The 21,634-nt window shown below is 41.5% G+C and overlaps 1 protein-coding gene across 2 annotated transcripts in view; it reads right to left on the reverse strand.

The window, feature by feature from the left end:
- Nucleotides 1–566: 566 nt before the first annotated feature.
- Nucleotides 567–21,634, reverse strand: part of YWHAE (tyrosine 3-monooxygenase/tryptophan 5-monooxygenase activation protein epsilon) — an 81,383-nt gene continuing 60,315 nt past the window's right edge. Inside the window, exons 5-7 of one of the 2 annotated variants that reach the window (XM_024194396.1) lie at nucleotides 18,102–18,238; nucleotides 3,416–3,462; nucleotides 567–1,540 (exon numbers count right to left, since the gene is read on the reverse strand). In XM_024194396.1, the coding sequence (XP_024050164.1) occupies nucleotides 3,455–3,462; nucleotides 18,102–18,238 (145 nt within the window). In that variant the 3' untranslated portion in view covers nucleotides 567–1,540; nucleotides 3,416–3,454. The remainder of the gene's footprint in view (nucleotides 1,541–3,415; nucleotides 3,463–18,101; nucleotides 18,239–21,634) is intronic. The other variant, XM_024194395.1, reaches the window with a different exon arrangement.

Genomic DNA, 21,634 nt, shown 5'->3' on the forward strand with positions numbered 1-21,634 from the left:
CCTGCTGCTGCAACAGCAGAAAAAAATGGAGGGAACTTCCGGAGGCAGGGCAATACCCCACAGCCAGTGACTGACAGGTCTGGTTCTGCCTCCAAGCTGCATGCAGGCTGAAGAGCCCCATTGTAACAGACCTGGCACAAACAATGAGCACTTCAACATACAGCTTGTGTTAGATACACTAATGGCTCCAGTTCTTTAGAAATGGGGACTAAGTTTCAAAAATGATCAGCAATTTTGGGTATTCAACCACAGACACCTTAAAGGGGGCCTGATTTAAAAAGGGTCAAGTTGGGCACCCAAAATCTAGCAACTTGTGAAAATCTGTCGCATACTATAGAAACAAGCCCTTCAAAAACTCAGTGTGAACTTTGCTCCTGTCTGAATTTCCTTTACCAAATACTCATGTTTACTAGTGTTTAAATGTAAGCTATCCTGCATACATATATTTTTATTCCTATTACCCTTCCCCCTCCTTTGATATATTCAAATTTTCCTGATACTTGTAATGTATGAAAGTCTACTCTAGCTAAATTCTAATCCAAGTATAAAAGAGGAACTCACAGTGATATTTGGCATTTTTTAATTTAGGTTTGTTTTATTTAAGTTTAATGTTAATTCCATGCTGTGTTTCAGTAAGAACAATACAGATTCTGTATCTGTGGCTCCAGTCAGATATCCAGTAGTACAAATTAGCTTCAAGTTACACATACTGAACAAAAGAGGTTGAGCGAGCGAAGGGGGGATAGGGATGGGGAAGGGAAAAAAAAAATATTGAACACGCATGCAGGCTTTTCAATGCCACCTTCAATGCTAACCTGCTTTGAGGAAAAGTAAAAAGTAGGCAAGAATGAGCAGCCACGGATTGTTGAACTGTTACCAGCACCAAATTTTTCAGCAACATTTCAGCAGTTGGGAAACTTTTTTTTAAACAGTAAAATCACTACAATAAACGTTCCAATGCAACCTGAAACTTCAAGCTAAACACCCAATTAAGTTTAAACACTGGTATAAAATTCAGTTTAAACAAACAATTATAAAAAAGGAAAAATGCCATCACATGCGCCCTACAGTGCGATAACAAATCTCTCCCCTAAAAGTCTAATGGCTTTCAAATGTAATATTCACTTCTAATAATAATCGTCACATCTGGCAGAAGACAACACAGTAATGCTGAAAAAACCTTTATGCAGTCCTGTTAGTGTCTTAAAGAACCTAAAAGCTGGCACCAGTAAAATCCACAGAAATTCACTCTTGCCTTTAAGAACTTTTAAACTGTATAAAAAAAAAAAAGCCAAAAACAAAAAACAAAAACAAAAAAAAAAGGGGGGGGAAAAAAAGGAAAAAAAAAAGAAACCCAACAGGGCAGGAACCTAAATTCTGAGACCCAATGTAAAAGTCAGATTTGGTGGTTCTCAGAGTGACACTGAGGGATTTGTTGGGGAGGGTGGGTGTGGTCAGAGATGGGTTCTCTTGTTGGCCATGGTGTCTCACTGGTTTTCATCTTCCACATCCTGCAGCGCTTCTTTATTCTGTTCTTCACCTACAAAAGGTGTAAAAATGTAGTCAGCTGCTTCATCATTTCTATACAGGAAACCTACAAAGTTGCTAACGTCTTGACATTGACAGTTTTCATGCAGTTTAATCATATATAGAACATATTTATAAAACCAGTTTTAATGTAAAGTCCTTCCAAGGAAAAAGTTCTGCACTCCAAGCTTGCGATGTTTTTTAAACACTGAATGATGCCACAGGCTATTAGTACATGTTCCCAGCTAGAAGGACAAAGTCAACCAAGAACCAATAAACTGACAATGAAAAGATGCACATATGCTCTCTAAAAAGGCACAGCCAAGACAAAATTATGGAATAACTGAAAATCAACACAAACCTAGCGACAACTACAACCATACAACAGATCAAATCGTACTTCCCTAATAACTTCACTTTTACCGTTAAAAAATGAAGAATGTTGACTTAAATGAAGAAATGGTGTTTAAAACACTGGTATTTAGAAAATGAAACATCTGCCACTCATTTTGCTTAGGCCTGATCTACATTTGGAAGTTTAGTTGGCATAGCTCTCATTTAGGTGTGTGGAAAAAAATCCACCATCCCCAATCAACATAGCTACGTTGGCAAAAGCCCAAGTGTAGATGCAGTTCTACTGGCAAAAAGTGTCCTTTTGCTGATATAGCTTATTTTGTTCAGGGAACTAGTATAAACTATTCTGACAAAAGAACTGTTGCCTGTAATGGCTGTATCTCCACTGGGATAGCTATACCAGGCAAGCCCCTTCCTGTGACGAGAAGGCCACCTCAGTCTCAGTGCTACAGTCAATTTTGCAGAAGAGCTCCACTGAAGTTGCACAGTATATTAGTCTTACCAATCAAAACTGGTATGAATACAGTTTCCAACTTTGCAACTCCAATGCAGGAAAACAAGCCAAAAATCCTGGACTTGAGGTTATTAAAGATGACATTTTAGGCAGATTCTCTCCAGGCTTCTTGTTTGATGCCAATTAGTTTGGAGCTATTTACCTGGGCTGTAACATGCAGTGAAAAACCAGCTTTTTCATTTGAACTGTTGCCTACCAATGAGGTCTAAACTAGTTGTCCCCTCCCATTCCCCAACTAGAAGCATGCTTGCCATCTGTCTATGCCTTTTCCTGAAATCCAGTGGAACTACATAAAGTGAAAAAGTCTTAACATACGTAAGCTAGTGCTGCAACATGTGCAAGGGTCAAATGAATTGATGAAGTAATTCAGGTAGATTTTTTTCTATACAACTACTCTTAACCACAATGAAATAGTTCTGCCTCCAGGGACAACATATAAACAGGATTATCCACTCACACAATTTGCTGTAAAAACCAATCAGATCAGTCAAATGACTTTTGGCTTCCAATCAAAATGCCTGCAAAGGGCATCTCCAGGATTAGCCCTAGGTACAATGTAAGGGAGATTTTGGAAGATATAGCTTATGGTGAACAAAAAACCTACATGTACAAAAAAACCACACACAAAATTATATGACAGATCAACTCAATTTAAAGAGCAAAATAGTAGAAGACCTAACCCAGGAATATGGTTAATATGTACAGAAGATCTGAGCATGCTCTAACAGGCACACTTAAGCAAATACTATAAAACAGACCAAAGTGGAAGTACTTTTCATGCCCAGGTATTCTTAATATCTATCCAGTCCAGTTACAAAAATGCCTAGGTCAATTCGGGTCAGTTACATCTGATGCTGGGTAGGGGAGACAGGTCATGAATGGGTAGAAGAGTGCTTAGCCCTGGACTGGCGTCAAATACAAGCAATTTATCAGCTACAGGATAATAGTATGCAAAGCATAATTAGTGACAAGAGGAAAACTGAAGTTGAAAAACTTCACTGAGCCATGATGAGGACTTACAAAGTAGAGTTTTTAGGAAATGAACAGTTGGACTTTCCTTTAGGAATCTACATAGCAGGAAAGAAGGGGAAAACAGAAATCATATGAAAGACAACATTACAAGCATGAAAATAAATTAACAGCTTGGATATGACACATGGTTAAAAGATACAATGAGATGGAGAGCTGTAGAAGCCCAGTGACAGCAAATTTGTTAAGGAACAGTGATACAGAACCTACAAAATTCAATCAAAAGTGAACAGAAGTAATTAAAGCCAAACTATAACTACAGTTTTATTGGGTCATTTATTTATCAGATAAATTAGTAGTTATATAGTAAAATAAAGTCCTCCCTTTCATTTTTTTTAAGGCATTTCTCACATGTACACAAACAGGTGCATATACATTATGCTTTTTGTATACATCAGTGCCCATATCAAATGGGTTCACAATCAATAGGCCCCCACCACATTCATGGCCATGAAAAACGCATCATGGACCGTGAAATGTGGTCTTTTTGTGCTTTTACCTTGTACTATACAGATTTTACAGTGGAGACCAGCATTTCTCAAAATTGGGAGGGCTGACCCAAAAGGGAGTTGCAAGATTATTTTAGGGTGGCAATACCATACCATGCCACCCTTACTCCCACTACTCCTGGGGGGATTCTGCACCAAAACATTTAAAATTCTGCAAATTTTATTTGTCAAAATAATGCGATATAATCACACCAGTTTCAATTGTTCTGGTAAGTTATTTAAACTACAGTAACTCCTCACTTTAAGTCCTCCCGGTTAACGTTGTTTCATTGCTGATCAATTAGGGAACATGGTCATTTAAAGTTGTGGAATGCTCCACTCTTATGTTGTTTGGCTGCCTGCTTTCTCCACAGCTGGCAGCCGCCCTACGCCCCCCCCTCCCCTCCCCCAGCGCCTCCCGCCCGCCGGCAGACCCGCAGATCAGCGCCTTCCCCCTCTTCCCCCCTTCCTCCTGCCCGCGGCAATCAGCTGGCTTGCAGCGTTTCAGGGGTAGGAGCGAGGACAAGCCAGCTGATTGCCCTGGACAGGAGGCAGGAGGGGAAGCTTGCGCGCCCAGTCCTCGCTCCTCCCCTTCCCTCCTGCCCCCTAAACACCGCAAGCCAGCTGATTGCCCCAGGCAGGAGGGAGGGGCAAGGACTCAGCATGCAGGCTCCCCCTCCCTCCCCTGCCTCCTGTCCCGGCAATCAGCTGGCTTGCTGCATTTAGAAGGGAGGGGAGGGAGGGGGAGGAGCGAGGACGCAGCCTGGGAAGTAAAGGGGGAGGAGGTGGGGGGGGGAGAAGAGGCAGGTCAAGGATGGGGGCTTGGGGGAAGGGGTGAGTGGATGGGCTGAAGGTTGAGCCCCACCCCCCGCCCCTGGTGCTCGCAGAGTAGGGGAAACTGCCGCTGCTGCGCAACATGCTTCTCCTAGTCTACAGCACCTTCAGCCTCCTTGCCTGCCTCATCTCCAGTGCCAGTGGGCTGTGCCAGCGTGGGGTAAGGCAGGGGCCCTCCCAACTATAGTACTGTACTGTATGTACAGTATGTTTGTAAACACACAGTATGTGCACACTACTGCCCCGCAGCGCAGTATTAAATTGCTTGTTTAAAATGTATATAATGCCTTTTGTCTGGCAAAAAAAATTTCCCTGGAACCTAACCCCCCCCCCCCATTTACATTGATTCTTATGGGGAAATTGGATTTGCTTAACATTGTTTCACTTAAAGTCGCATTTTTCAGGAACATAACTACAACGTTAAGTGAGGAGTTACTGTACAATACAGAAAAAAGTCACAATAACCATTCAGCATTTCCTAAAACACATGAAAGTTAAGTTCCAAATACTTAGTAATTAATATCCTGCATTCCAGTTATAATCCTGGATTTTCATTTAAATCACATAACAGAACACCAAGGAGGGGAAAAAAAGAAAAAAAAGTAGAATGTCATTTTAAATTGCTCAGACTTTCACACATGAAAGTCATAGAGTTTTGCTAATCATTGTCCTGTACCTAGCTGGGTAGTTTGGGAAGTGCTTGGTTCTGATTGCCCTGACATCTTATTGACTACTTGGTAAATATTTTATTTTGCCCTCAAAAGTCTTTTATTAAAAAAATGGGTAAGTAAAAATCTAACCCCATTGTGCCACTTTGGCACAGGAAAGAAGTGAGAAAGTGCATAGATCTTCCTAGCTGATTCCCTTACTGACATTTATAAGGCTTTACATCACCCTGGCAATGTAGGGGGCCTTAAAACTTTTACAGGTTTTATGCTCCTGGGCGAATTGATTGAGAATGGGAACAGTTAACTAACCATAGGATAATTAATGTTACTATGCAGAAAGGCTGCTACATTTCTGTCACAGAGATGAGATACATTAACAAAAAGTGTTGGTGGGTGTTTGTTTTGTTTTTGTTTTTTTAACACACATGCTAGTTTCTTTACTGAAAATGGATTGTTTTTAAGTTAACATGATACTAATATTTAATTAAGTGTTTTTTCAATTCTCAAGAAGTGACATTTTACTAGGCAGGCTGCTACATTTCTGCCTGGAGAGAGAGCTTTCCTCCTGTGTAAGAAAAAAAATCTACCTTCCTTCACGCCCCTAGAGCCGCATTATCAAGCGAGAGGCACAGAGTCTCTCTTGTTGGCCAGCCCCACCCCGAAGGTAATCAATGTCTTCCCGCAGGCATGCACACCCAGAGCCCCTCTCCCCGCAGTGATCTGCATCTCTGAAGCTGCTCCAGGCATGCTGGAACAGATATGCTGCCTGGTGGATGGGGAAGAGACGTGTATCCCCCCTGCAGATTTCTTTTACATTTTTCTGCATGGGGGGCACAGAAATATGCAGGCCATATGAACTGAATTCTGTCAGTAGTATCCTGTGCTGCTGCCTTCAGAGCTGGGTGGCCGGAGAGTCATGGCTGCTTACTGAGGGCCCAGCTCTGCAGGCAGCAGCGCCTCTGCCTACAGAGCTGGGCTCCCTGTCAGCAGCTGCCCCTCTCCAGCTCTGAAGGCAGCGCCGCCGCTAGCAGCGGCAGCACAGAAGTAAAGGCAGCAGTACCGCAACACCCCCCCCCAAATAACCTTGTGACCCCTACCCCCCACTCCTTTTTGGGTCAGGACCCCAATTATAACACGTGAAATTTCAGATGTAAATAGCTGAAATAATGAAATTTACGATTTTTAAATTCCTATGACTGTGAAATTGATCAAAATGAACTGTGAATTTGGTAGGGCCCTAACAATCAGATACTATCAGTCCAAAAAAAAATCACCCTGATTTTACAGAAGTTCGAAATTTAGCATAGGTACTAAAAATTGTATTAATATTAGAAAAATCAAAGTCATAGTAAGAGACCTTTATCAATAACACTATTTCACATTAAACTGGGCTCTAGGGGGAGGAGGGAGGCCCCACAACTGGACTCTGGGGAGTTGGGGGGAGTGCAGGTGTCTGGACTCTGGGGGCCCCACACAGCCCCCTCCAGAACTCCCCAACTGGAACTGGGTTGTCATAGGGATTTCTTTACAACTCTACTCCTGGGGGAATCTTTTTTGATGCTCTGTGTGTTAACATACTTGTTAACATTTTGAAATAAATTACCAAAATAATTGAAACTGGAGTGATTATATTGTGTTATTTTGACAAACAACATGCATAATTTTTAATTGTTTGGCACAGAATTCCCCCAGGAGTATCCTGTTTGAGAGTACCATTTATGCATCCCAGGATCATATTAGCTCTTTTGGTCACGGCGTCACATTCAGCTACCATGATCCGCTCATCTTTTTCAGAGTCACTGCTTCCCAGGAGAGAGTCCCCCCATCCTGTAAGTACGGCCTACATTTTTTTTGTAGAACACATACATTTAGCCATGTTAAAAACACATTGTTTGCTTGTGCCCAGCTTACCAAGCAATCCACTGAATCAGTGACCTGTCCTGTTCATTATTTACCACTCCCCCAAATTTTTGGATCTTCTGCAAACTATCACTGATGATTTGATGTTTGCATCTAGGTTATTGATGAAAGTGTTTAATAGCCTAGGGCCAAGAACCAATGCCCGTTGGACCTCATTAGAAACATCCCTTTGATGATTCCCCATTTATAATTACATTTTGAGACCTATCAGCCAGTTTTTAATCCATTTACTGTATCCAAAAATAATCTGATATTCTAGTTTTTAATCAAAATGTTGTGCAGTACCAAGTCAAACATCTTACACAAATCTAAGTCTAATACCATAGCAAGCCTAATTTTCAGTAGGTGAGTAATGTAACTAATATTTTTCTCCCATGCGGTTCTGAGTAGCAACCTCACATCCCAATGATATCTATTGCTCTGCTCATCAAGACAATCAAAAAAGTGAAGGTGTATTGACTGATAAGTAAGGCATGATCTCAAGAAGCATCCAGTGTGGTTGTTACTTGCCTATGGGGTGGGGGGGGGGGGGGGGAAGGAAGGCAACATACTAGTAACTGTATTGTTAACATATTCTAACATACTAGCTATCATTACTACAGTGTTATTTCTTTTTACAAAGATTAATCAGTCCACTAGTCAAATTCCAGTTTTGTAAATATATTTCGCTGACCTGAAATTTCTCATTATTTCAGTTAGAATTGTGAAGATAATTTTTCAATAGTTTATGCGCAGACAAGTGGTTTTCAGCTATCCTGTTTAATAATAAAAACCAGGAAAGCAATGAGATTAAGTTGAAAAAGGAAAAAAAAAGTCAGTTGAAACATCAGGAAAAGCAAGCTCTACTATGGCATGGAGCCAAGGAAGCAGAAGCCCAATACTTGATTAGGACAACAAAAACTGAAAATGCTATAATAAATAATTTGCATTGGCAGGGAGAGGAACAAAGTGACCTACTCTAAATAGTTTTTCCTATCTAATTTCTATGGATTCTACTGAACACATTTTAATGAACTTGCATTCAACTAAGCACAGCTTCTTAGAATGAGACACAATGCACTGGTACCTCACGGTAGCAAGGCAAACTTCAGTGCATCACTGACACTAATCCCACTTGGTTTCATCAAAAGGCAACCACCATACTAAAGGAACAATGATTTTGAGCATCTAATCATAGGGAAGACTGCATTTACCAGTAAGTGTAATATACGATCTGTACAGATCCATAAACTTAAACATGCATGAACTTTCTGCACCAGTTGAAATGCTCTGTCTAGAACAGTGGCTTTCAACCTTTTCTCATTTGCTGACTCCTAACAAATTTCAAATGGAGGTGCGGACCCCTTTGGAAAGGTTACAGGTTGAAAACCACTGCTCTAGAAACACGTAGGAGCAGCATGTGTGCTCCCTTGTGAAACCTGAAGTTTGGACCTAAGGTTACACCGGGGGTGGGAAGGAAGGTCTGTGGTTTCTTTCACTTATTCAGAAAATGTCAGACTTCAAGGAAGTAGGAATAGAAGGTGAGTAGTCTGGATCTATATTAACGATCTAGCCCAATAAATTAAGGTTACTTACCTGTAATTGGAGGTTCTTTGAGATGTGTGGTCCCTATCTGTATACCACATGTGGGTATGCATGAACACCACGCACTTGAGACTGGTAAAGTCTTCCAAGTAGCATCCTTTGGTCCACACCTGTGCCCCGGTTCTCCTCGTGCTCTACACTGAGGGCATAAGGGGAAGCATGAACCAGCCACCTCTAAAGTTCCTTCTCTACCACAAATCCAAGTATGATCCAAAGCAGAGGGGAAGGAGAGCAGGTAGTGGAATACAGATAGGGACTACACATCTCAAAGAACCTCTAGTTACAAGTAAGTGCCGTTTATTTCCTCAAGTCCTGGTTCCTATGTGTATTACACACATCGGTGAATGGCAAGCAGTACTCAAACAGAAAGGGGGGCAACGATGCAGGCAGTATAGATGCCTGTAACAATGGAAACCCCAAGGTTGCATCAGCAGAAGAGGCTTGGACCAAAGCATAATGTCTTGTGAAAATACAGCTGTTACTCCTGGTTTCCCCCATAAAAATGTCCAGCATAGGCACATCTCAGAGAGGTGATACTGATCCTGCCTGTGCTCTAGTGAAATGCTCCCAGGTAGGGATATGCGTCAACTGATAGCAAAGGAGAATATAGCCAGAAATCCACTTAAGAGTTTGAGCAGTAAGAGTCTGAGTAGTCAGTGGTTGGTCTGCTACAGCAACAAATAGTCTACTCTAGGTGATTTCTTAATAGGTTTTGTTCTTTGCAGGTTGAACAATAGTGCTTGTTCTGACATTGAAAGAATGAAGTCTCCTCTCCTCTCTAAAAGCACGAGGCTTCAGTAAGAATATTGGTAAGTGAATTGATTTGTTTATGTGTAACTCAGAAATTACCTTCAGGATGAATTTTGAGTGGAGGCCAAGGGGTAGCGTCTCTTTATGAAATGTAGTGACTGGGGCAGGTTGGCCCCAATTGACCCCAAGGTCACCTCTCCCTCCTTGGCTGACATAATGGCAACCTGGAAGGCAACTTTCATAGACAGATGGGACATCAAGCACAGGGCCAACAGTTCGAAAGATGGTCCAGTAAGTGATGAAAGTAGGAGACTGAAGGAGTAAGTTCCCAGTCACACCCTTTAGAAATCTGATTGTTACCACATGAGTAAAAAATAGAATAGCCATTACCAGAGGATGAAATGGACTAATTTGGCTAGGTTGATATCCAATGAGCTAACAGAGAAACCAGATGTCTTTAGAGTGAGGAGATAGTCTAAAACTGCAGAAATACCTGCTAACCCTGATAACTGATTCTGTTGCACCCACATAGAGAAGGGTGATCTTAAGGTGTTGCTGCTTGGATCTTTCCATGGCTGCTTGTTCTACTAGGAATTGGGGACAGGGTGCGAGAACAAGAATACTGCCCCTTTTACAGACACAAAATAATGTTTTTCAGCCCTTTTAGGGGTAGGTACATATTGCCAGTGTATGCCTAGCTGATTCCATAACAGCTTCACTCACCAGGAGAGCTACCCTGTTGGGCTCTGTGGACTGCAGGATATCCAAAAGCTTGTACTGCGTATCTTTGACTTCTAATGGAATGTGAAGTTCTGCCACCAGTTCTTGATAGTGCCTATGGTAATCTGGTGGGGCTCCTCAAGTGAGGAGGGGGGTATGCCTATCGGTACCAGCTCATCATCTTCCTCTTCCATGTACTCCTATGGAGTTGGGTGCCATTGTCTAGGAGGAGAGGAATTATGTGACTATCTAGTAGAGAACATGTACCTAAGGAGTTGTGCATAAAGATCCTCTGGACACCAGCAGGGCCAGTAAGAAAGATCAAAGGCTAGTTGAGGGGGCCCCAAGCCATTGGGTACCAGCAATCTCCTGGAGGGTGACCCTGCTTGGGCAGAGGACAGGTCCAAGAAATACCTAGGCGAGGGGAGGCAGGAGGAGGTTTTATCTTGACATCCGTTTCAGCCAATAGGAAGCCTGGATCCTGCTTCAATCAGTGGTACCGTAAGAGATGGTGAGGAAGCACCGGCTCACAGATGGATTAGGAAAGTAATTCTCTCTCCTTGAGGTTGTATCCTCTTCTGGGGTTTCCCTGAGAAGGACTGGGCACAAAAGTAGAAGAGACTGTGGGTCCAGGAGTGCAAAGGGATACATGTACTATCCCAGAGGATCTCAGCCAATCCAGGAGTACAAGGGTCCCAGTTGTTGGATCTGTCAGATCCCATACCATGTCAGACTTGGTGGTCGGTGGGTCTTTACAGGGTCAGTCCAGTACCAAGGAGAAAGAAAGAAAGCATCTCATTTGGAACTCTTGGTTGTTACAGTTGTCAGTCCTTCAGCTAGTTAGAGGTCATGGCCAGCACTGGTGTTTGTTACCAAGGTTAGTACCATTGGAGCTTTACTCCTGCACATTTTCCCTTCATGGTTGGGACCTGTGTGCAAAGGCTCATCCAACTTGGAAGAAGTTAGAGAGGGATCCTTCTCTTCAAGCAGGCTTATAGGGGGAATCTGATTTTATGCCTGTGAAAGCACTCCCTAGTTTCATGAGAAGCCCGAGCGACAGTCTGGAGATCGATCTGATCCAGTCTCTGCTCCAGAGCTCATGCTCAGAGGGTGTGCTGTTCGAGGTGTGCTGTTCCAGTCCCATGCACATGTAGGCAAGTACTCTGAGGAAAAAGGGTTATTATCAATAGAACAACCTTACAAAGTTCAATATCAGAAGCAAGTTCCCCATATACCAGGAGACAACAAAGTGGCATCGAACCCTGCTAGAACAGATGCAAAACCTGCAGACATATCTCTACTGTTACAATGATCAATACTGCCTCACAATACACCTTTCAAGATTAACGAGTCCTACACATGCTTATCACAACATGTGGTATACCTAATCCAGTGCCTCAAATGCCCCAACAACAACTATATGGGTGAAACCACACAATCACTATGCTCTAGAATGAACTCACACAGAAAAATGATAGAAGAGAAAAGCCACTATCACTGGTGGGTGAACACTTTTCAAAGCGATCACTCCATACCTAATCTTTCAATACTTCTCCTCAGGGGATACCTGCAGAACACTTTCAAAAAACAAGCCTGGGAACTTGAATTCATAGCTCTGCTAGACACAAGAAAACATGGATTTAAGAGGGACACTGGTCTTATGGCTCATTACAACAATTTAACAGATCACACCACCTGCTACCCCTTAATTATCCACTTCAAACCCTTTATGGATAACAATCTAACCCCCGATTGTGCACTTCATTTCAAGTAACCAACTCCAACACGTTACGCCTTCAGTTTATCAATCTGTCCCAACCTGTATTTAGCTCAGACATACTGCATCCTTCCCTTGATCGGGGGGGAGGGGGGGGGGAAGAGGAGGAGGAGGAGGAGGAGAAGAGAGGAAATTTGGCTCAAAAAATTGTACCCTCCAACAAACACGGCAAACAATTAAAAATAGGAATCTGGCTAGGATACCAAGATAAACCTCTTTAATCCTTGTGAAAAGAACAACTGGATATTTAATGACCCCAACTGATCAACACTCTACACCCAAGCACAATGCTGATGGGGCACTCAATTTTATTTTAAGGGAATATCATCACCAAATTAATCACTAGCACCACTGCTAGTAAATAAGACTGTCAATCAATTGCAATTAACTCACACGATTAACTCAAAAAAATTAATCGTGATTAATTGCAGGTTTTAATTGCCCTATTAAACAACAGAATACCAATTGAAATGTAATAAATATTTTTGGATGTTTCCTACATTTCCAACATTTTCAAATATATTGATTTCAATTACAACACAGAATAAAAAAGGTACAGTGCTCAATAAGACAAATATTTGCACTGTACAGATGATAAAAGAAATAGTATTTTTCAATTCACTTCATACCAATCTCTATCATGAAAGTGCAACTTACAAATAGCTTTGTTTTTTTAAAAAAAACAACTACACTCAAAACCAAAACAAATGTAAAACTTTAGAGAGCCGACAAGTCCACTCAGTCCTCCTCCTTGTTCAGCCAATCGCTAAGAAAAACAACTCTGCATTTATGGGAGATATGCTGTCCGCTTCTTACTTACAATGTCACCTGAAAAGTGAGAACAGGCGCATGGTACTTTTGTAGCCAGCATTGCAAGGAATTTACATGCCAGATATGCTAAACATTCGTATGCCCCATCATGCTTCAGCCACCATTCCAAAGGACATGCTTCCATGCTGATGACACTTGTTAAAAAAATAATGCATTAATTAAATTTGTGATTGAACTCCTTGGGGGAGAATTGTATGTCTCCTGTTTTACCCGCATTTTGCCATATATTTCATGTTATAGCAGTCTCGGATGATGACCCAGCCATGTTGTTCATTTCAAGAACACTTTCACTGCAGATTTGACAAAATGCAAAGACGGTACCAATGTGAGATGTCTAAAGATAGCTACAGTACTCCACCCAAGGTTTAAGAATCTGAAGTGCCTTCCAAAATCTGAGAGGGACAAAGTGTAGAACATGCTGTCAAAAGTCTTAAAAGAGCAACGCTGCGATGCAGAAACTACAGAACCCGAACCACCAAAAAAGAAAATCAAACTTCTGCTGGTGGCATCTGACTCAGTGAATGAATGAACATGCATCGGACTGCATTGCTTTGGATTGTTATCAAGCAGAACCCGTCAGCATGGATGCATGTCCTCTGGAATGGTGGTTGAAGCGTGAAGGGAAATATGAATCTTTAGCGCAGGGGTTCTCAACCCGGGAGTCGGGATCCCTCAGGGGGTCGCGAGGTTATTACATGGGGGTGGGGGAGGTGTTGCAAGCTGTCAGCCTCCACCCCAAACCCTGCTTTGCCTCCAGCACTTATAATGGTGTTAAATATATTTAAAAGAATTTTTAATTAGGGTTGTCAAACGAATAAAAAGTTATTTGCGATTATAATCGCACAGTTAAACAGAATACCATTTATTTCATAGAATCATAGAAGATTAGGGTTGGAAGAGACTTCAGGAAGTCATCTAGTCGAACCCCCTGCTCAAAACAGGACCAACCCCAACTAAATCATCCCAGCCAGGGCTTTGTCAAGCCAGGCCTTAAAAACCTCTAAGAATGGAGATTCCACCACCTCCCTCGGTAACCCATTCCAGTGCTTCACCACCCTCCTAGTGAAATAGTTTTTCCTAATATCAAACCTAGACCTCCCGCACTGCAACTTGAGACCATTGCTCCTTGTTCTGTCTGCCACCACTGAGAACAGCTGAGCTCCATCCTCTTTGGAACCCGCCTTCAGGTAGTTGAAGACTGCCATCAAATCCCCCCTCACTCTTCTCTTCTGCAGACTAAATAAGCCCAGTTCCCTCAGCCTCTCCTCATAAGTCATGTGCCCCAGCCTCCTAATCATTTTCACTGACCTCCACTGGACTCTTTGTCCACATCCTTTCTGTAGTGGGGGGCCCAAAACTGGATGCAGTACTCCAGATGTGACCTCACCAGTGCCAGACAGAGGGGAATAATCACTTCCCTCGATCTGCTGGCAACGCTCATACTAATACAGGCCAATGTGTCGTTAGCCTTCTTGGCAACAAGGGCACACTGCTGACTCATATCCAGCTTCCCGTCCAGTGTAATTCTCAGGTCCTTTTCTGCAGAACTGCCCCTTAGACAGTCGGTCCCCAGCCTGTAGCAGTGCATGGGATTTTTCCATCCTAAGTGCAGGACACTGCACTTGTCCTTGTTGAACCTCATCAGATTTCTTTTGGCCCAATCCTCCAATTTGTCTAGGTGACTCTGGACTCTATCCCTACTCTCCAGGGTACCTACTTCTCCCCCCAGTTTAGTGTCATCCGCAAACTTACTGAGGGTGCAATCCATCCCATCATCCAGATCATTAATGAAGATATTGAACAAAACCAGCCCCAGGACCGACCCCTGGGGCACTCTGCTTCATATCAGCTGCCAACTAGACATCAAGCCGTTGATCACTACACATTGAGCCCGAAGATCTAGCCTGTTTAAATATTTTTGGATGCTTTCTACATTGTCAAACATATTGATTTCAATTACAACACAATACAAAGTGTACAGTGCTCATTTGATATTTATTTTTTATTACAAATAGTTGCACTGTAAAAAACAGTAGTATTTTTCAATTTGCCTAATACAAGTACTGTAGTGTAATCTCTTTATCACAAAAGTTGAACTTACAAATGTAGAATTATGTACCAAAAACCTGCATTCAAAAATAAAACAATGTAAAACTTTAGAGCCTACAAGTCCAATCAGTTCTACTACTTGTTCAGCCAATTGCTCAGATAAACTAGTTTGTTTACATTTGCAGAAGATAATGCTGCCTGCTTCTTGTTTACAATGTCACCTGAAAGTGAGAACAGGCATTTGCATGGCACTGTTGTAGCCGGCTTTAGCATATCTGGCATGTAAATATCTTGCAAAGATTCCCATGTCCCTTGATGCTTCAACCACCATTCCAGAGGACATGCGTCCATGCTGACGACGGGTTCTGCTCGATAATGATCCAAAGCAGTGCAGACTGACTCATGTTCATTTTCATCATCATGAGTCAGATGCCACCAGCAGAAGCTTGATTTTCTTTTTTGGTGGTCTGGTTATGCAGTTTCCGCATCAGAGAGTCTTAAGACTTCTAAAAGCATGCTCCACACCTCATCCCTCTCAAATTTTGGAAGGCACTTCAGGATTCTTAAATCTTGGGTCGAGTGCTGTACCTAGCTTTATAAATCTCACATCGGTACCATGACGTTGCACCCCATAATGCTTTATAGAAACACGCTTATGAGTGTAAATATGACATAACTGGAATATGTTTTACGCTAGATATGCCATGTAACATATCTTTGCCATGGTTACGTTCTACTGAATGTATTCATCCTATTTGTATGCATGTATCATTTTTATATCTGAAGTTATGAGTGTTGGCTTTATGTTTGTAATTCAAGTGTTTGCTGTAGGAAGCACCTAAGGCAGATTTAGTGGGAAGGGGTTATTCAAGTAATTGGGAGTACTTAACTAACAATGGACCTTGAGAGACACCAATCCACATCTGAGCTTTCTTGGGAACTTTCAAACTAGCATGTGGGCAATGGCATCGGCCTGTAAAGAACTGAGTCATGCATGGACATGTGATTTGACCATGTGACTCCAAAACTCCATCTTGTAGCTGTGTTTCTACACAGGGAAGAGAGGGGTTTCCACCCACAGGAGAGATACCTGGAAACCCCTCCATTTTGTCTTCAGCTGGCTCAAGAGATAGCCTCTCCACCCCAAAGAGATGCCTGAAAGAAACTGGAACAAAGGACAATAACTACAGGGGTGAGAGTGATTGCTGGACCCAGACTAGAAGGAAGTCTAGTCTGTCAAAGAAGCTTATTGGAACATCTCTGAGGGTGAGATTTACCTGCATTTAGTTTCCTACTGTATTAGGCTTAGACTTGCCTGTTTTATTTTATTTTGCTTGGTAACTTACTTTGTTCTGTTATTACCTAGAACCACTTAAATCCTACTTTTTATACTTAATAAAATCACTTTTTGCTTATTAACCCAGAGCAAGCAATTAATTCCTTGGGGAGAAAACAGACGTGCATCTCTCTCTATCAGTGTTATAGAGGGCAAACAATTTATGAGTTTACCTTGTATAAGCTTTATACAGAGTAAAATGAATTTATTTGGGGTTTGGATCCCATTGGGAGCGGGGTATCTGGGTGTTGGAGACAGGAGTACATCTTAAGCTGTTTTCAGTTAAGCCTGCAGCTTGTGGAAGACGTGGTTCAGACCTGGGTCTATGTTTGTAGCCGGCTAGGGTGTCAGGCACAACCAGGCAAGGTACTGAAGTCCCAAGCTGCCAGAGAAAACAGACAGAGGTAGTCCCAGCACATCAGGTGGCAGTCCCAAGGGGGTTTCTGTGACCCAACCCGTCACAGGTACCTTCTTTGCATTTTGTCAAATCTGCAGTGAACGCGTTCTTAAAACAAACATGTGCTGGGTCATCATCCAAGACTACTATAAACTTGAAATCTATGGCAGAATGTGGGTAAAACAGAGCAGGAGACATACAATTCTCCCCAAAGGAGTTCAGCTGCAAATTTAATTAACACATTTTTTTAATGAGACTCATCAGCATGGAAGCATGTCCTCTGGAACGATGGCCGAAGCACGAAGAGGTATATGAATCTTTAGCGCATCTGCCACGTAAATATCTTGTGATGCCAGCTACACTTATACATTGTTTTGTTTTTGAGTGCAGTTATGTAACAAAACTATATTTGTAAGTTGCACTTTCACTACAAAGAGATTGCACTACAGTACTTCTATGAGTTGAATTGAAAAATACTATTTCTTTTGTTTTTATAGCATAAATATTTGTAATCAAAAATAAATATAAAGTGAGCACTGTACACTTCGTATTGTGTTGTAATTCGAATCAACATATTTGAAAATGTAGAAAACATCTAAAAATATTTCAATAAATGGTATTCTATTAACAGCGCAATTAATTGTGCGATTAATCGCAATTTTTTAAATTGCTTGACAGCCCTACTCGTAACATTTACTCATTCCTCCATGAACAAAGTCATTCACTATGAATCCAAATGCCTATGGAGATATTAACGCTGACCTTCAGATGGAAAATAGGAGGCTTGTGTTTTGGGGTTTGTTTTTTTTGTTTGTTTTAAATAGTGTAGAGAAACCCTGAATAATGGTGATAATAGGGAACCTAAGGGGGAAAGGGAAAGAAGACTGGTCTTCCTGCTAGTCTTACTTATTAGAAATTCAGGTCTATAGACTATGGATAACTGGAAAGATGACAAGCACCAAGGAAATTAAACCTGATTAAATGAAAAATAACTTCTGTCCTCAAAAGGGTTCTTGCTGAAACCAAATATTTTAATTTAATAGGGAGAAAACCTCTCTTACGGATTCAACATATCATCCTTTCAATTAAGGGCTAAGAAAAACTCCCAATGTACACTAGTTTCATCTCCATGAAGTCATCCAACATAAGACGGGAAGATAGAAATTCACTATTGTAAGCTGTAAGGAAAACACAGTCAAACAAAAAAGTACACAAGTCCAAATCCACCCCACACCTACATGCTTGCAGGTCCCCTTTAGCTTAACTTGAATTTTTCGGGGGGATAAAGGGTGGAGCAGCATTTTAGTGCAGATGTCTACTTACCATCACCCTGCATATCTGAAGTCCATAGTGTCAGGTTATCACGTAACAACTGCATGATAAGTGTAGAGTCTTTATAACTTTCTTCACTCAGTGTATCCAGTTCTGCAATAGCATCATCAAAAGCTGCTTTTGCCAACCTACAAATATCAGATTAATATACAAGATGTCATAAAATAAACACCTATAAAGGTATCTAGCTTAACTCATTTCATTGAACAAACAAGATTTTTTAGTTCAGTTAACGAGACCACAGCTACAGTTTTTGGGTAAAATTTTCAAAAGCACCTAAATACTTAAGAACTTAAGTCCCATTGACTTTCAAAGTCACTTGGATGCTATGTCACAGGGTGACACTGGGCCTTTAATAAGGTAAGAGCCAATGTTCCTGTGCCTCATCAGCTAACTCCAATTGATCTTAAAAGAGGATACCTGGGACCTAAGGAGAAGAGACCTAGTCAGTGAGGGCTCACTTAAGAGCACCCACTGAGTCAGCTGGGAAAGGGACAGGTGAGCTGCCAGAGCCAGAAGACTATGTGGTTCCTGGGAGAAGACTCAAGGCAAGCGAGCAGCAAGAGAGGTTTGTTGGTTAGCATCCCTGATCCAGGGCTAGATGCCAGACAGCAGCAGAGGGAGGTGCTTGCTGGCTCGAAGTCAGAGAGCCAAAGGCAAGGGTTGAAGACGGGGAGCAGCAGAGAAGCTTACTTGCTGATGTCTCCACACCAGAAAGCTGGATCCAGGGGAACAATGGGAAGGCCGGGGGAGTGAGGGATGCTCCAAGGTAAAGGTGAGCTATTAGCAGAGAGGCTGTGGACATTCCCAATGAGAAGAGTGGGGTTGCACTCTAGCTGGAAGGGCTGATGTGGCTGTCTTGGCAGAGGGGCAAAAGAGAACTGACAGAGTCCAGGCAGGTGTGGCTGAAGACACTGGTGTAGGATATACAGCACACTGAGGGGGAAAGGTGTCTTGGGATTTTAGTGACTACTTGCACTGTGGTAATAAATGGACTATGGGTTGGGATGTTCTAGACCATTTGTACAATGTTTTTATCGTAAACTGGTTCCAAGGAGGGCTGTTTAAGCAGGACAGCATGAAATGGAGTTACTAGAGATTCTGAAAGGGGAACTGAGGCAGGCACACAGGTTGTGCCATGGCCTGGCACACAAGGGTGCTCCAGCCAGGGCCACCCTCTTACACACTATATCCTGCAGTATATTGAAAATAAAGATCAACTGCTTCCTGATTCATTAGTAAACTTGAAAATAGATTTAATGGCCTTTAATTAAATTGAAATTGCTTTAAGTTAGGGCTGTCAATTAATGGCAGTTAACTCATTTGATTAACGCAAAAAATTAATCCGCTGATTAATTTTTTTAAATCGCACTGTTAAACAATAGAATACCGATTGAAATGTATTAAATGGTTTTGGATGTTTTTCTATATTTTCAAATATACTAATTTCAATTACAAAAAAGAATACAGAGTGTACACTGCTCACTTTATATTATTTTTTATTACACATATTTTCACTGTAAAAATAAAAAAGGCAGTATGAGGTAAATTGAAAAATACAAGTACTGTAGTGCCATCTCTTTTATCGCGAAAGTGCAATTTACAAATGTAGATTTTTTTTGTTACATAACTGCACTCAAAAACAAAAAGAATGCAAAACTTTAGAGTCTAAAAGTCCACTCAGTCCTACTTCTCTTTCAGCCAATCGCTAAGACAAGCAACATTTTTTGTGTTTACGGGAGATACTGCTGCCCACTTATTTGCAATGTCATCAGAAAGTAAGAAAAGGCGTTTGCATGGGATTTTAGTAGCCCGCATTTCAAATAGGGATGTAAATACCATTTAAATAGTTAACCATTTAAACGATTAAAAAAATATTTCCTTTAAACGGTTAACAGATTAAAGGGCCAGCCAGCCCAGCTGGGGCTGCAATGGCCAGGCAGCACTGCTCCAGCCGGGTGGTGCGGCTGGGGCCTCTCTGGCCAGCCCAGAGGTTAATGGTTAAGGCAGGTTAACCAGTAGACTAATGCTTACTGGTTAACATTTTACATCCCTAATTGTAAGGTATTTACGTGCCAGCTATGCTAAACTTTCGTATGCCCCTTCATGCTTCAGCCACCATTCCAGAGGACATGCTTCCATGCTGATGATGCTCATTAAAAAATAATGCGTTAATTAAATTTGTGACTGAACTCTTTGGGGGAGAATTGTACGTCTCTGGCTCTATTTTACCCGCATTCCACCATATATTTCATGTTTTGCTGCAGATCTGACAAAACACAAAGAAGGTACCAATGTGAGATTTCTAAAGATAGCTACAGCACTAGACCCAAGATTTAAGAATCTGAAGTGCCTTCCAAAATCTGAGAGGGATGAGATGTGGAGCATGCTTTCAGAAGTCTTAAAAGAGCAACACACTGATGAAAAAACTACAGAACCTGAATCACCAAAAAAGAGAATCAACCTTCTGCTGGTGGCATCTGACTCAGATGATGAAAATGAACATGCGTCGGTCCGCATTGCTTTGGGTTGTTATCTAGCAGAACCCGTCATCAGCATGTCCTCTGGAATGGTGGTTGAAGCATCAAGGGACATGAATCATTAGCGCATCTGCCACGTAATTATTTTGCGACGCCAGCTACAACAGTGCCATGCGAACACCTGTGCGCACTTTCAGGTGACCTTGTGAACAAGAAGCGGGCAACATTATCTCCTGCAAATGTAAACAAACTTGTCTGTCTGAGCAATTGGCTGAACAAAAAATAGGATTGAGTGGACTTGTAGGCTCTCAAGTTTTATTTTTAAATGCAGGTTTTTTGGTACATAATTCTGCATTTGTAAGTTCAACTTTCATGATAAAGAGCTTGCACTACAGTACTTGTATTAGGTGAATTGAAAAATACTATTTCTTTTGTTTTTTATAATGCAAATATTTGTAATAAAAATAAATATGAAGTGAGCACTGTACACTTTGTATTCTGTTATACTTTAAATCAATATTTGAAAATGTTGAAAACATCCAAAAATATTTAAAGAAATGGCATTTTATTATTAACTGCGTGATTAATCGTGATTAATTTTTTAATCGCTTGACAGCCCTACTTTAAGTATTCATCCCTGAAAAATTAAGTTCAGATTTTTACAAATTAGTTTACCACTCTCTGCTTTGTCACGTTTGTTTCTCCCAAATAAATTAAATGAATCTGGACTCCTTGAATGCTCGCCAACTCTTGAATGAATTAAAAGATGCACAAGGCAGAGCCCTAACACTGGGTGAAGTTTCAAGACTTCTCTTCTGTGCCTATATGGTTAATTTATTAGAAAGCTTTTCAACTTATATACAGCAGAAAACAAGGAAACCCAGCATATTGCTCATAAGAACGGCCATACTGGGTCAGACCAAAGGTACCTCTAGCCCAGTATCCTGTCTACCGACAGTGGCCAATGCCAGGTGCCCCAGAGGGAGTGAACCTAACAGGCAATGATCAAGTGATCTCTCTCTTGCCATCCATCTCCACCCTCTG

The sequence above is a fragment of the Terrapene carolina genome, unplaced genomic scaffold (assembly GCF_002925995.2).
Source record: "Terrapene carolina triunguis isolate 2854851 unplaced genomic scaffold, T_m_triunguis-2.0 Scaffold231, whole genome shotgun sequence".
Lineage (NCBI taxonomy): Eukaryota > Metazoa > Chordata > Testudines > Emydidae > Terrapene > Terrapene triunguis.